Source organism: Parasteatoda tepidariorum, chromosome 11 (assembly GCF_982258835.1).
Source record: "Parasteatoda tepidariorum strain Cologne lab strain chromosome 11, Ptep-v5.0, whole genome shotgun sequence".
NCBI lineage: Eukaryota > Metazoa > Arthropoda > Arachnida > Araneae > Theridiidae > Parasteatoda > Parasteatoda tepidariorum.
This window is the reverse complement of record NC_141765.1, coordinates 61,916,050-61,931,740: the sequence shown is the minus strand read 5'-3', so window position 1 is coordinate 61,931,740 and position 15,691 is coordinate 61,916,050. Positions and strand designations below refer to the sequence as shown.

General features: G+C 30.1%; 1 protein-coding gene across 2 annotated transcripts in view; it reads left to right on the top strand.

The window, feature by feature from the left end:
- The first annotated feature begins 6,598 nt into the window (after positions 1–6,598).
- Positions 6,599–15,691, top strand: part of Oseg4 (intraflagellar transport protein Oseg4) — a 45,676-nt gene continuing 36,583 nt past the window's right edge. For both annotated transcript variants that reach the window (XM_043043946.3, XM_016061365.4), the window contains exons 1-4: positions 6,599–6,744; positions 8,857–8,968; positions 10,895–10,966; positions 15,528–15,620. In XM_043043946.3, coding sequence (XP_042899880.2) covers positions 6,721–6,744; positions 8,857–8,968; positions 10,895–10,966; positions 15,528–15,620 — 301 coding nt within the window. In that variant the 5' untranslated portion in view covers positions 6,599–6,720. The remainder of the gene's footprint in view (positions 6,745–8,856; positions 8,969–10,894; positions 10,967–15,527; positions 15,621–15,691) is intronic.

Here is a 15,691-nt window from a genome sequence, read left to right as displayed (position 1 = left end):
GAGAATAAAAAAAAATTTAACATTCGACAATCAGTTCTAGAATTATTAACTGTTAAATTTGTAGAGAAATAAGTACCATGCTGGGCGATCTGTCACTGGTTGAAAAGCAAAAATGGAGTTTTGAAATGCAACAATGGAGCCATTTTTATCCGTGATTTTACAATGAATCTTGTTTCAAAATTTCTATTTACTAAATCGTTTTCGCAAATTTAAGTGCTTTTTCATGTTTTTTTTTGCTTTGATAATTGACTATTAATCCATTGTTGACTACTCAATAAATCAGAATTGTTTTAGTTGAACTACCTTTATCCTTGTTGAAAAAGAAATTTAAATCACAGTTGTTGCAGTTGTAGTTCATTTACGTCGCATTAGAGCTGCACAATTGGCTATTGGCGACGGTCTGGGAAACATTCTTGAGGATGATCCGAAGACATGCCATCACAATTTTGATCCTCTGCAGAGGGGAATGGCTCCCCTTCTTTAACAGTCCGACGACCCGGGAGCGAAGTCGAGTACTTTACGGTAGAACAGTTTAACGAGGACCCATACCGCTGACCCTCGGTCCCTACTCAGGTTGATCAAAGCGACCACCCACCCGCTTATTGACAGCAGTCACTGATCCTTGACTTCGGTGTTCTACACGAAACCGGGTCTTAACGATGAGTCCACTGCGGAACTCAACAACAATGGATGAATAATTATTTTCTGGAAGAAAAAAAAGTTTGTAAAAAAATTCATGAAAATGGCACTAAAATTTGCAATAAAAATTTGCAACTTTTTAAAAACTGAAATTTGAAAAAATCTTTCATTGAGTTCATAAATGAAAATGGTTCTATCAGCATGTGCTTTTCAGTTGGCAGTAGATCAGCACACACGGTATTTTTTTACAACAGTTTGACGATTCTCCAACTAATAATTAAATATTAAATTTTTTTTTATCCCATCGTACTCCATGTACAGATTTATACATATTTTCGAAGTTACAAATTTATGAGTCTTAATCAATACTTTCAAACAAATTAAAATTTCAAAAAAGCTCTTGCTAAATTCATTAACAAAAATGACACTTTCAAGTCTTATTTCAAGTTTTTAATTGCATCCCAGAGGCCTGCAGTGCAGCACGCAAGATACCTTTCGCGACAAGTTCAACTATTAATAATTTCAAACAATTGATCGAATGTTAATTTTTCTTATTTCTTTAAGCTCCCCGTACATTTTTCTAAACACCTACTGTAATTTGAAATTTTTGTAAGTCTTATAGTTTTTATACAGCAAAACAAAGTTGAAAGTTGAACACGCAAAACTACGGCATCTCGTGCGATTCTTTAATATTAGCTGTCGAAATGGGCTACAGGTGGCGTAGAGCAGAAATCTTTAAATATGGCAACACTTCACATGCTTTCACCATTAGCGTGAGGAGAGTCATAGAAAAAGGAAATCCGTTATTTTCTGTCTTCACTTTTAAATAGATTAAAATCTCTTAAGTTGGGAAACTATATGGAACTGAAAACTACATTAGACATAGTTCTAAAAGAAAGCGTCATGGAAATTTAAAAAAATATTTTTAACAATTAAATACGAAAAATATTAGGAAAGGGAAAAATATCGTAGTACATTCCTACACAACTGAAAAAAGGTGGAGAGGGAAGGGGAAAGGGCCAAAATCATGGAACCGGTCTTCTCCCCAGATGGCGTAAACGAGCGTTGCGATCGCCTATAGAGAGATCATATTTTCGACAACCAAGTAGTATTATCAAATGCTTTATTATAAAAGACAATTTGATATTAAACAATTAACAAAAAAAATAATAATGACAGTTTTCTCTTGGTGTATTGAAAATGGAGTTGAACGCATAAGAGCCCCACTACCTTAGGGCCTCGCTAAGCTTAAATCCGGCTCTATATATAATCTGTAATGTTCCCGTGGAGATTTGCCACTTTTGTCGGGTATTACATTTCACTTAGAAAAGAAATGGAAAAACAAAGCACCCTAGAGTACAGTAAGCAAAATAAAAAACTAACAATGCTTAATATCTTTCGATCTAATGAACGTATCTTCTCGTTCTGGAATCATCCTCAATTATTCAAAGGGGTTACCTCAAATATGCCAATTAATTAGTGCAGACGATATTTAAAGTTACGAAATTAGGCACAAAAATGCACTTTCTCTAAATAATTATACGGTTCCCAGCAGATCACCGAAGTCAAGCATCACTGGCTACGGTCAGTGTGCGGGTGGGTGACCACTTGGATCAGTCTGCGTAGGGACCGAGGGTGTGCGGTATTGGTCCTCGTTAAACTGTGCTACCGTAAAGTGGTCGACTTCGCGCGCAGGTCGTCGGGCTACCGAAGCAGGGGTGCCATCCCCTCCGCAGAGGATCAAAATTGTGATGGCATGTCTTCGGATCATCCTCCGGGATGTTTCCCAGACCGTCGCCAATAGCCCATTGTGCAGCTCTAGTGCGACGTAAATTAACAACAACTAAATAATTATACCTTTCCTCCGACCAGGGCCTGATTATCGCCTGGCCCAATAGGCACGGGCCTAGGGCCCCCACTTTTTGGGGGGACTCAAAAATTAGTAAAAAGTCCACAAATTACTTTTTTTAAATACTGAAAGAAACAGTTTTTCCCAAAAAGAGACATTTTTTATTTCAAATTTTCTTTATATTGTGATAAACCGAACTCGTGTAAACATTGCACTTATCAAATTCCAAAGTATAGCTGAAATTTAATTGGTGCAATTTTTACTCCAGCGGCTTAAGCAAATGCAACAAGAATGCATATTCCCAAAGTCTCTTACAATAAATTATCAGTGTCAACAAGAACTAAAAGCTATTCTTAACAAATATGTAAAGCTGTAGATGGAAGGCTACAATCTTTAAAATAATTCAGCTAATCAGTGTTTAGCAAAAATCACTGATTTCACTTGTTTGTGATCACCAAACTATTTTTATTTTCACCCAACATTTTATATTTTCCTTAAGCATTTAGATGCGCAAACTTTATCTTAGAAAAATAATCTTTAATTGTCTGCTTTCAAATTTTTTTAAAATGCTTCTCTTGAATCATGCAGTTCAATAGATTCTTCGTATTGTTAGGACTACTCTTCAGAAATTTAATTTCAAAATATTTTGTTAGGAGCCCGGAAAATTTGGTGGGCCTTGGGCCTGAATTTGTCTTGATCGGTCCCTGACTCCTATGGATTCAAATTTCCGACCCCCAAAAAATAGGGGGTAGCCACCATCTGGGAAATATAGTCTCGATAGTTTGGTGAAGAGAACGTTCCAAAGTTTGGACCCCTTAATATTAATTTTACTTTTTATGTATTTCGCCATATCTCGAGAAATTTTTAAACGAATTGAAATTTTTTACACACAATTATAAAATCCATTTATCCAAAAATAATTCTATGCAAAAATAACTTTTAATACATTTTTTATCATTTTTTATTATTTTATTTAATATTAGTCAAAACATTTTTGAATTGTAAGGTATAAAAAATTTTACATCGTTTTAAAGAACATAATTTCACATGGGAAAATACAAAATTTAAGTGAAATCAGTCGAATAATAAGAGAAATCTAATTTTTAAAATACGACATTTTTGAAATTCGATTTCTCAGGAACTGTTCGACCGATTTCACTAAAATTTTGTAATATGCCATGTAAAAATGTATTCTTTGAAGTGGTTTAAAAAATTATGCACCTTACAATCGAAATTTTTTTCGAGTAACATTGAATAAAAAAGATTGCTAAATTTAACTAAAAGTTATTTTTTGCTTGGAACTATTTTTGGATAAATTAATTATATAATTGCGTGTAAAAAATTTCAGTTCGCTTATAAAGTTCTCGAGACAAAGCAAAATACACAAAAAGTAAAATTAACATTAAGAGGTACAAACTTTGAACCGCTCTCCAAACTAACCTATTGAAGGGACCATTTTTTCCAAATTGCGGCTAACCCCCATTTTAATTTTGGGTCAGAAATCCGAATCCGTCGAAGAAAAGGTCTGCTGATTCAGAGAAAGTACGTTTTTGTGTCTGATTTCGTAACTTAAAATAACGCCTGCTCTTATTAAATACCATATTTGAGTTCACCCCCTTGAACCAGGGGCGGATCTACTTAAGGGCTTTTTGGGCTGCAGCCCAGGGCCCCGTGGGTACAAAGGGCCCCAGTTCCCACTGAAAACAATAAGTGATATTTTGAATTGAAAAAAATATCGAATATTAGAAAAAAAATATATAAATTTGGCAACCCTGAGATCAATCAACCAATGCATGTGCGCGTCTATCGAACGGAACGGGGAATTATCCGTCGCTTGTTTTTGGTCAGTGAATTTTTTCGCGTCTATTACGGGGGACTTCCCACAGCGCCGCTTAACGCCCGACATAATTTTGCTTTTTTTTTCGAGCTTCTGTTCTCGTCGTCAAAGTGGCAAACTTGTTTAGTTTACTAATAACTGTCTTGACTACCAGAAACCCTCTGATCCCACTGAAAACTATATTGGTGGCAAGAGGACTGTTATACCGAGGCGGAAAGAAATTTAGAGAATATTAAGTTTGTTGTTGTTGTTGTTAATTTACGTCGCACTAGAGCTGCACAATGGGCTATTGGCGACGGTCTGGGAAACATCCCGGAGGAGAATATTAAGTTTGAGAAATATGTTGATGTGGGCTTGTGGCCAGAATTGCTAGATAAGGATTTTATTAATGATATACTCTCACATGAAATGACTGACTTTCAAAATAAAGATCCGAAAAATATATATTCATCTTCAATAAAGAAATACAAAGAACAAAACCGAACATTTTCAAATAGGTATTTCATTAAGAAAATGACAAATTATCAATCACTGGAAAGATCTTGGTAATGTTCTTCGACCATGGTAGGTACTGTTTTTGGTTTTTGGCTTGCAAACTTTTTTCTAAAATCCCTTCTCAATACACAACCGGATTTTCTGATTGGAAACGCATAGGAACTTGTTTAGAAAATCATGAAAATTCTAATGAGCATAAGAAATCAATGTTAGTGTGGTTGACACGTGAAGGCAACAAGTTAATTGTGTCATTAAAAGACTTCGTGAGCAACATAAGGCACCAATCAGATCAGAAGCTAAAGGAATACGAAGAGAAAGCTAAAAAATTAAGTACTAGTGTGGGAATAAACTACAATGACGTAAACAAGAGACGCACTACTCCAAAATTTTCAGATAAGTCTACCGATAAATTCTCAGTATACGGCGCAGGAAAATTTAAAAGAGACACGCTAAACGTTGCGTTAGATAAGCTGATTATGGATTTAAATAAAAGGAGCCAAGTGTATGAGATGTATAGCAAGAAATTCAAATTTTTAAGGGATTTGCATGACAAAAATATGGAAAACATAGATCTGGAAAGTGTACGTAATATTGTTGATTATTATCCAGATGACGTGGACGAGAATTTAGTGAATGAGTGCATTCAGTTAAAATCTTATTTACTTCAGTCTAAGCCAGAGTCTTACACCTCTTGTGTGAAATTTTTATGCTAATTTATGAAAAGAAATTTGCTGATGTTTTTCCAAATTGCTACACTATCTTAAAGATTTTTTTAACTTTGCCAATCACTAGCTGTGAAGCTGAACGCTCTTTCTCCAGAATTTCATATATCGAAAACAAATATAGGACAACAATGTCGAACCATCGACTAAATCATTTATCAGTTCTTTCCATAAACTGTGATTTAACGAAGGACTAACAATGTGATGAGCAAATAAAGGAATTTGCACCACAAAAATGCAGAAAGGTTGCTTTATAATTTATATAACATAACTACACATAACCTGTCAATTGCTTTTGCAATAATGATGTACAGTTGCTGTTTGTATAGACAAATAAAAATAAATAAATAAAATTATTTTATTGTCCTATTTTTTCTATATACTTATCTACACCACTATAGAAAAATTTTCTTGACAAAATGGCTATTAGGGCCCCTAAGTAGTTCCAGCCCAGGGCCCCACAAATCCACGATCCGCCCATGCCTCGAACCATTGAAATTGAGTCCTAGAACGTGAAGATCCGATCATTAAATCAAAAGTTATTCAAGGTGGTCCAGTTTTGTTATTTTTTATTTTGCGCACTGTACATTGGACACTTAAAAAAATTTATCTTACAAATTTGCCCAGTTGGAACTTTAAATTTTATGAGATAAATATTTTTTACTCTTGTTCATTTTTGAAATGGTGCTTCAAACTTTGCTTTGCAAAGTGCTTTCCTTTTATTCCCTTAAAAAAGCTGTGATTTTTTTTCCACGACTTCGAACCTGTAACATTTTCTTTCAAATTTCAGATTCCATAACTTATTTGGTTCGGACAATCCGGATTTCGCTGGTAATTTTATCTCTGAAAAATGCGAATTGCATCTAGGAGTTATAGAGTAAATTTAAAAATCTGATTGATACAAGGTATTATTAGCATTACAGTGCTTTAATCGCTCATTGATAATGTAAATGCGCATTCGTTCTAGCTCTCAGCATGATAGTGAGAATTAGACACATTCTTAAATCTGCGGTGGCCAAGTCCTGTGAAACTTTTATTCTCGAATTCTTAACTGTCACTGTAGTGTGGTTGCCTTAGTGATTGAGCGTTGTTTACAAACACACAATTGAACTGTCAAGATTTGTCATCTTTTGTCAATAGTTTATTAGTTTATTCTTAGTTATTTTGAAACGTCAACTATGCAGTGCTATATGAGTAAAAAAGTACGTACTATTTACATAAAATTTGGGAAAATTTCAAAGCAGCCGAGACATTTCTGCAATAACTTATTGTTTTGCAACACATTTATTACTTGTTTTTGTGGCGTTACTATTACTTTTATCTATAAATTTATACATTATATATATATATATATAGGCCTACTTTTGTTATTGTTTTTTGTTAAATAAATATTGTTTTTGGGGAGTGTTTATAATCTTCAATTTTTTTTAGAGATTTACATTGCTATACGTATTTCTTTATAATACCACTCTTGCTATTGATAACTTTATACTTTAACTAAACAAGAGCAGGAGGTTTGCTTATTTGTTAATTATGATTATTATAAAATAACATCCTAAAAGAGTTCATTCCCTGTCCTGAAGTAAAATCGCCTTTAAAGCTCTGTTTAAACTGAGTTGAGTTTGTCTAACTCTGCATTAATATTATTACTCTGTAAAATTAGTTTTTAAGTTTAACACAGCTGAAAAAATATCTATGCATTAATTATTATCCAACTCATAGATTTGTTCCTATTTAATCATGATTTATTGAGAAATTAACTTAATTATCTAATTTGTATATATTTTAGGCATGCTAATTAATGCTTGATCTCATTGTACATTTTTTTTTTAAACTGAATCACTAAAATATCTTTCAAAGTAGAATTGAAGAAAAAATAATAATATTTTTTTTTTTAAAAATTATCTTTTTTTTTTTTGAAAAAGAAATAGAAATTTTTATATGTATTACAAATACTATACATTGTATTTATCATTTAATCGCTGGAAGTAAAACATCTGAAATTCACAATGAATGAAGAGTGAAACACTGCTAAATTAGTAATTCATAAATTGTCCTTTTACTTCCCAAGTTCATGAAATAGAAAAAATTTAAAGATAAATAAAGTCAATGTTCATGTTTACTAATTAATATTTTCAAATAAATTAGAAAATGTTGGCTGTTTTGTATTTTTATTAATTAGTTATCTTGACTTATTAAATTATTAGAATTAAGAGATAACTATAAATATTAATTAAAAAGTATTACACATTTTCCTATCTGAGGACTTACCGTACGTGTGCCAGGTCTACTTTGATTTCATCAAAATAGGGGTAAAATAAATTGAAAAAATATTTGGTTGTTTAATTTACAATAAGCCACAACTATGTGTCTTAGAACTTGAGGTAGTACACATCTCTGTGTATTACCTTCTCTGAAAGTAGATTCCTTCTGAAGTGGTAAATTCCTGTTTTCAAAAACAAACTGTAAGAATATAAATACAATGGTTTAATTAAGGGAATTATTTTTATTTTTTTGAACTGCCATCAAATTAAATAATGTTGTGCATTTAAGGATTACTTTATGTATGATTGAGACTTAGTTCAAGTCTAAGTTTTGATGTCTATTAAAATTTATAATCTGTCTTAGTATAATGTTTACGTAGGATTGCATAGACTTTTTCAGAAGAGAGTCTCAGAAAAGTTTTAATAATATCAAGTGCTTATTATTATTTAAAAAAATTAATCTACCTTTCAGGTGCTTCAGGTATGAACAAATGCTTTTAAAACATTTAAGCAGAATCAATTAGAGGGTTAAAATTTCTCTATCTCGATAAATATTTTTCAAATGCAGTCCATGATTCCTAATAGTGAACATGCTAATTTACTCTTTATTAAGACAGATACATTAATAACTGAAATGTGAAGAAAGAAACGATCTTGTGACTTTAAACAAATACTTTAAAATTAAAATAAAAAATAATATGGAATTAATTAGTTTTAAAACTTTTTCCTCTTCATAAATATTTTTCAATTGCTGTTTTAATTTATAACTTATTAATTTTTCTAATAACAGACATATTTGTTTAATCTGGTCAATATACCTAAAATAACATTGACAATGTATGCATGTGGAATGTGTACCAGTGATTTTCCCTGTTGAATTAAGTTTTTGAACTAAGTATGTTGGCAAAAGAATTAATATCTGCTTTTGTAAAAAGGTTACAAATGTTGAAGTTAAAAGTTTTTGAAAAGAGTTTTCATTTTATGTTACTTATGACTCTAAAAATATTGTGTATGATTGTAATTAGTTAGATTTATATGCTACTATTTTAGATAGCCTTGCCAAAGAGCATTAACATGAAATCCATTGCCTGGAATAAAACCCATGGATACATTGCTTGTGGAGGTGAAGGTGGCATTCTGAAAGTTTTAAAATTAGAATCCAGTAAGTATTATGCTACAAATTGAAATTATTTTTTTTTAATAAACTAATTCATTATGTTATATGATTAAGATTCTTTTAAATAATATTCTTGGACTTCTTTGTATTATATGTAATATGTTTGGCTGCATTAATGATGTTCTATACTTAAATGAAATATATTTTTTGATTAAATATTTTCAAAATAAATATGCATACATTTAAAGGACAAAATTTGCTGTACCATTTTTTATGGAAAGATTTTCTCAGGTTATATTTTTTAAAACTTACATTAATTTGTGTGAAGTCTCTTAGAAATTATTCGAAATAAGATTTTTTGCATTAATTCTTTAAACCTTTTTTTTCCCCAGAAATTTTTACTATTGAACGTGGGGGCTTTCTTATAACCTTCTCCTTGCTAGTTAGCATTAGGCCTTGTTCTTTCAGTAAAAAAGGCGCTGAGCCAGACTACAATTAAGTTTGGTGCCTGACCTTTGCATAGATTTTATACCCTGTTCTTGAGTCAAAATTTATGATTTTGTAGATGATATCTTATGTTTGAAAAACTTAGTAGATGAACCACTAACATAGGTTTTAGAACAAATTTTTGTTGTGTATATGTTAGAACATTAATTTAAGTCAATTTTTTTTAAATCAGTTTTCATAAAAGAAAGTTTATTTGAGGCCACCTTCTTGAGGTTACTATTCATTCTAATATGAGTATTTTCAAATAGGCAAAAATACCACTTAAATGTTCTTTCACCTAGTTCTTCTAATGTTTTTTTTTTTGTCTTAAATGTCAGTAAAAAGTATAATTTAATGAGTTTAGCATATGTATTTCTCATTACAATGCAAGAAGTTCACTATTACACTATGTCTCCATCAAAATACCATTGTTAAAGATACAAAATTCTATGTTTATAACTAGTTAAAAATTTAGAACCTTCCACTTGCAGTAATTTTTAGGGGGGGTAATACGTTTTTCTATTATTTTAATGAGCAATATTATATTAAAAAGAACAAAACAGTATATATTGTTATTTGTTTTTATATCCATGCAGGGAAGGGAAAAACAAACACCTTATCTCTTTCTTAAATTCTTAACCCTTTAATTTTATAAAGCAAGTATGTGGTTGACCAACAGTCAAGAGCTATCTTCTTCCTCACTGGAGAAAAATTCTTCAACTGATTTGAAGAATCTTGTCTTACACTTCAAAAGAATATATTTTTTGTTCACCACATATCTACCATACATCTTACTCCCTTGTTTAAAAACTTACTAATTGACTAATTGAAATCAATATTCAGTGTAATCAATGGCATAAAAATCTGTTGCACTTTCTTGTTTTGTTTTTTTTTCTTTGTTTGCATTTTTTAAAAACTTCCTGCTAAGCCAACAATCTGAAGGCAAGGGCATTCTTCTATAGATACATGTTTTAAATCCAAATGAAAGAACGTAAATGTTTTGGTTTAATCTTTTATGCTTTTTAATGTTATTTTTACATTACATGTGTGTATTTGCTTATAACGACAAGCAACAATTACATTGTTATTGTGAATTGTCATTATGATGGACTTTTACTGTACTTTTAAAGATTGAAATAGTTTTTTATTTAGTGAAACTTAAGACCTTTTGAAAACAAGAGATTTTTTCTTTAAATTTTTGTTTCAAACTATTATTAAAAAATTCAAATGACTTTTTTTTTAATTTTGTTTTCTTGTTGTCTAAATAAATAATGAAAGAAGAAGCTCATAGAGGTAATTTTCTTGAGGTTCCTATTTAAAACTCTTCCCCTGGATTTTTTTATTAGGCTACATTTAAAAAAAAGATTTGTTTGGTTTTTTTTTTTTTTTTTACAAGAGTGACTGTGATTTCTGTATTTTGCTTAAATTTTAATATTTAGTCTATGTTCTCTAATTTAGTTGTATAATTTTATTTACTTATTTTAGGAAAAGAAATTACTGCCAGTGTAGTTAGTTCATCTAGTCTTTCAACCAATCAAAGTTTAGAAGGACATACTGGTATTTGTTTTTTATTTTCATTTTTACTAAGATGAAATTTAAAGAGTGATGTTAGTTTATTATTTCTTATTTTTATTGCATTCTTCATTATGTCATACAATTATATAAATTCCAGTAGAGCATACTTAACTTTGGCTACTCAATTAATATTTTTAATAATTTAAAATGTCGCATGCATGAATTGAAATAATTTATATTTATTTATGGACCGTCATTAGAAAAACTAGAACCAAGTGGTTACATCTTTTAAGACATATGTGATTTTTTTTATTCACAGTATGTCTTGCGTTTCTCTATTTTAAAAAAAAAATTGACTCGTTAAACTTATCTCAACGTCTAGTTACACTTCTGATTATAAGAAAACTCTTGATGGAATGGAGTCTCTTTCATAGTTGCTGGAAGCTGTTTTATTTTGCATAAGATTGTGGTCCAAATCTCTATGGAAAAAAATGAATAGATATTTAATTTTATGTTTTTCGGAATAGTCTATTTGGATATGAAGAAGTATATTGATGCTTATCTAAAGCCTAAATAAACACCAAAGGCCTTTGTTGTTTCATTTAAAACTTTAAAGCACGTTAATCATTGTTTATTAATAAGAAATAATAATTTCTAAAATTCAGCAAAACGTCTGTAAAATTAGAATTTGAAACCTTTTTAAATAATAATATTAAATATTCAAAAAATTTAGTTTTAAACTATTATTTTAACATTACAGTTTATTGTTTTAGAGGATGTAAATGTCCAAATTTTTCTGCTGTTGTGTTTTACCAAATGAATCCTGTATTTAAATACCTAGACTTCAAACTATAATTTACTGAAAACAGGATATCTTAATTACAATTTAAAGTAAAAAAATAAAATTTTAGTTCATCATTCAGAATAATTAAAACCTCTGAGAATTAGTGCCTGCTTTTTTGGAATTTTTAGCTTGTTTTTTTTTTTTTTTTTTTTGTGTTTTTCTAGTAGAACTTCACTTGACTCAACACTTAGACAGTTAAAAAATATCACTTTCAAAAATAAATATGTCTCTATTGTATTGAAAAAGCTAATACTTGATAAAATGTTTAAAAATTAAAAAGGATGTACAAAAGTTTATCCTAGAAAGTGTTCCATTTAATGTAAAAATAATTTATAATTTAGTTTTATTCTCTTATGTAGTAAATAAAAGTTTTATATTAATAAATAGTGGGTATTAATTTTGTTTTTCTATTTGTTAATAGTTTAAAAAATGCACTTAATGATCAAAATAAATAATCTACAACCACTCTGAAATATTCATTTTAAATTTTATTATGATAGATATCTTTGACTTAATTTTATATTATTTTTGTTACTTAAAACTTTTTTTTACATTAGTTACTTATGTACATACACTTCTGGGTACAAACATTCAAAATGTAATCACATAATGTATTAAGTTAGAAAAACTTTAAACAAAATACAAATTTTTACTTTTTGATATTCCGAGCCTCATATTGATTCAACAAAATTAGTTTAGCTCTAGAAGTAGTTATTATTTCATTAAATCTACCATCCAAAATATTTTTTGCTACCATTTAAAATTTATTTCTAAAAAGGTGTATTGAAAATTAATTCATTTCATGGATGTTTTTTCCCTGGATTAATAAAATAACTTTTTATTGATCTGTTATAAGGAAATTTTGTTTTGAATGAATACCTCTGAAAAAAACAATTAAAACTAAATTAATTGAATTAATTAGATTAGTAGTTATACTACTAATCTTGTGTTAAATGTATGCAATGAAGAACATAAATTCAGGAATACATCAGCTCGTCCTTAGTTTGTGGTTTTTCTTACTTTTTATGTACAGGACTCCAAAAAAATGGGCCAGTCTGAATAACTTTTAATCTAATGATCAGATCTTTATGCTCTAGAACTTAATCTTAATGATTTGAGGTGGTGGACTCAAATATACTAATTAATAAGTTCATACGATATTTTAAGTTGCAAAATCAGACACAAAAATGTACTTTCTCTGAATGAACATAGCTTTTTTGCAACGGATTTAGATTTCTGACCCCCAAAATATGGGAGGTAGCTGCTGTTTGGGAAATATAGTCTCCATAGTTTCGTCAGGACAGCGATCCAAATTTTGGACCCCTTAATATTAATTTTACATTTTTGCCGTAGCTCTCAAACTTTTGATGCGAATTGAGAAATTTTTACACACAACTATGAAATTTGTTTGTATAAAGATAATTTCATGCAAAAGATAAATTTTAGTAAATATTTATTATGTTTTGTTATTTTATTTAATAATAGTCGAACAAATTTTGCATTGTAAGGTATATAATTTTTTACTTATTAATGTATCTAATTTTGCATGGCAAAACACAAAATTTGAGCAAAATCGATTGAATTGTTCCTAAGAAATTGAATTTTAGAAAAGCTGTATGTTTCAAATTTGATTTCTCAGGAACTATTCAACTTGTTTCACTCATATTTTGTATTTTGCCATGTACAATTATATACTTTAAAATGATACAAAAAAATTTATTCCAAGATCATAACCAAGATCTTTCCAGTGATTGATAATTTGTCATTTTCTTAATGAAATACCTATTTGAAAATGTTCGGTTTTGTTCTTTGTATTTCTTTATTGAAGCTGAATATATATTTTTCGGATTTTTATTTTGAAAGTCAGTCATTTAATGTGAGAGTATATCATTAATAAAATCCTTATCTAGCAATTCTGGCCACAAGCCCACATCAACATATTTCTCAAACTCAAACTTAATATTCTCTAAATTTCTTTCCGCCTCGGTATTACAGTCCTCTTGCTACCAATATAGTTTTCAGTGGGATCAGAGGGTTTCTGGTAGTCATGACAGTTATTAGTAAACTAAACAAGTTTGTCACTTTGACGACGAGAACAGAAGCTCGAAAAAAAAGCAAAATTACGTCGGGCGTTAAGCGGCGCTGTGGGAAGTCCCCCGTAATAGACGCGAAAAAATACACTGACCAAAAACAAGCGACGAATAATTCCCTGTTCCGTTCGATAGACGCGCACATGCATGGGTTAATTGATCTCAGGGTTGCCAACCTTATATATTTTTTTCTAATATTCGATATTTTTTTCAATTCAAAATATCACTTATTGTTTTCAGTGGGAACTGGGGCCCTTTGTACCCACGGGGCCCTGGGCTGCAGCCCAAAAAGCCCTTAAGTAGATCCGCCCCTGGTTCAAGGGGGTGAACTCAAATATGGTATTTAATAAGAGCAGGGGTTATTTTAAGTTACGAAATCAGACACAAAAACGTACTTTCTCTGAATCAACAGACCTTTACTTCGACGGATTCGGATTTCTGACCCAAAATTAAAATGGGGCTTAGCCGCAATTTAGAAAAAATGGTCCCTTCAATAGGTTAGTTTGGAGAGCGGTTCAAAGTTTGCACCTCTTAATGTTAATTTTACTTTTTGTGTATTTTGCTTTGTCTCGAGAACTTTTTAAGCGAACTGAAAATTTTTTACACGCAATTATATAATTAATTTATCCAAAAATAGTTCCAAGCAAAAAATAACTTTTAGTTAAATTTAGCAATCTTTATTATTTTATTCAATGTTACTTGAAAAAAATTCGGAAATTTTTTTGACTATTATTAAATGAAATAAGAAAAAATAATAAATATTTACTAAAATTTATTTTTTGCATGGAATTATCTTTGGACAAATGAGTTTTATAATTGTCTGCAAAAGTTTTTTAACTTGCTTAAAAATTTCTCTAGGTAGGACGAAATACACAAAAAGTAAAATTAACACTAAGGGGTCCCAATTTTGAATCACTCTCTTGGCCAAACTAGGGTGATCATATATCCCAGATTGCACCTACCTATACTTTGGGGGTCAGAAATCTGATTCTGTTGGGAAAAAAGATATGTTTATTCAAAGAAAGTACGTTTATGTTTTTGTGTCTGATGTCGTAACTTAAAATATTGTCTTCACTTATTAATTAGCATATTTGAGGTCATTCCCATAAACCATTAAGATTGAGCCCTAGAACATGAAGATCTGATCATTACATCAAAAGTTTTACAACATGTTTTTTATTCGTCATAAATCGAAAGAAATGAAAGTTGGGGTGACTGTTTACTGAAATTGAAAGACTCTGCTTATAGTTATCACTAAAAAAAAAAATTTATGTGGTAAAACAATTTAATAAATAGCATTCTTTAGCATTTACTCAATGCCATGTATAGACAACCTCTAGATGACCTGCCAGTTGTGCACCCTCTTTAGCTTTTTATTCAGTGTGGGGGAACATTCAAACATTGAATATTCTCGATTTTCGTGAACAACAAACTGAAAGTTCCATTACTTTGGCTGGATTTTTAATTACATGAACAACCCATAACTTTCCAATATTCCCTCATATCAGCTCTATACAATGTTTTTTACTAATGCAAGTAATCAAGAATAATTTAGTTAAATATGATAATAAGGCTTGTTATCAGCTGTAAGCTATTTATTTATTATTGTAAGTAGTTTTGTTGAAAATTATTGTTGAATACTACTAATTTGTTTTTATTTTCTTTATAGGTACAGTGTCATTTGTTCAGTGGAATGAACCATATCAAAAATTGACTTCATGTGACACTAATGGATTTATTATGGTTTGGATGGAACACAAAGGTATATAAATAAAAAAATTTAAAAATAATTCTTATGGTTTATGTAAATGAACCTTTTTTTTTTCATGCCTG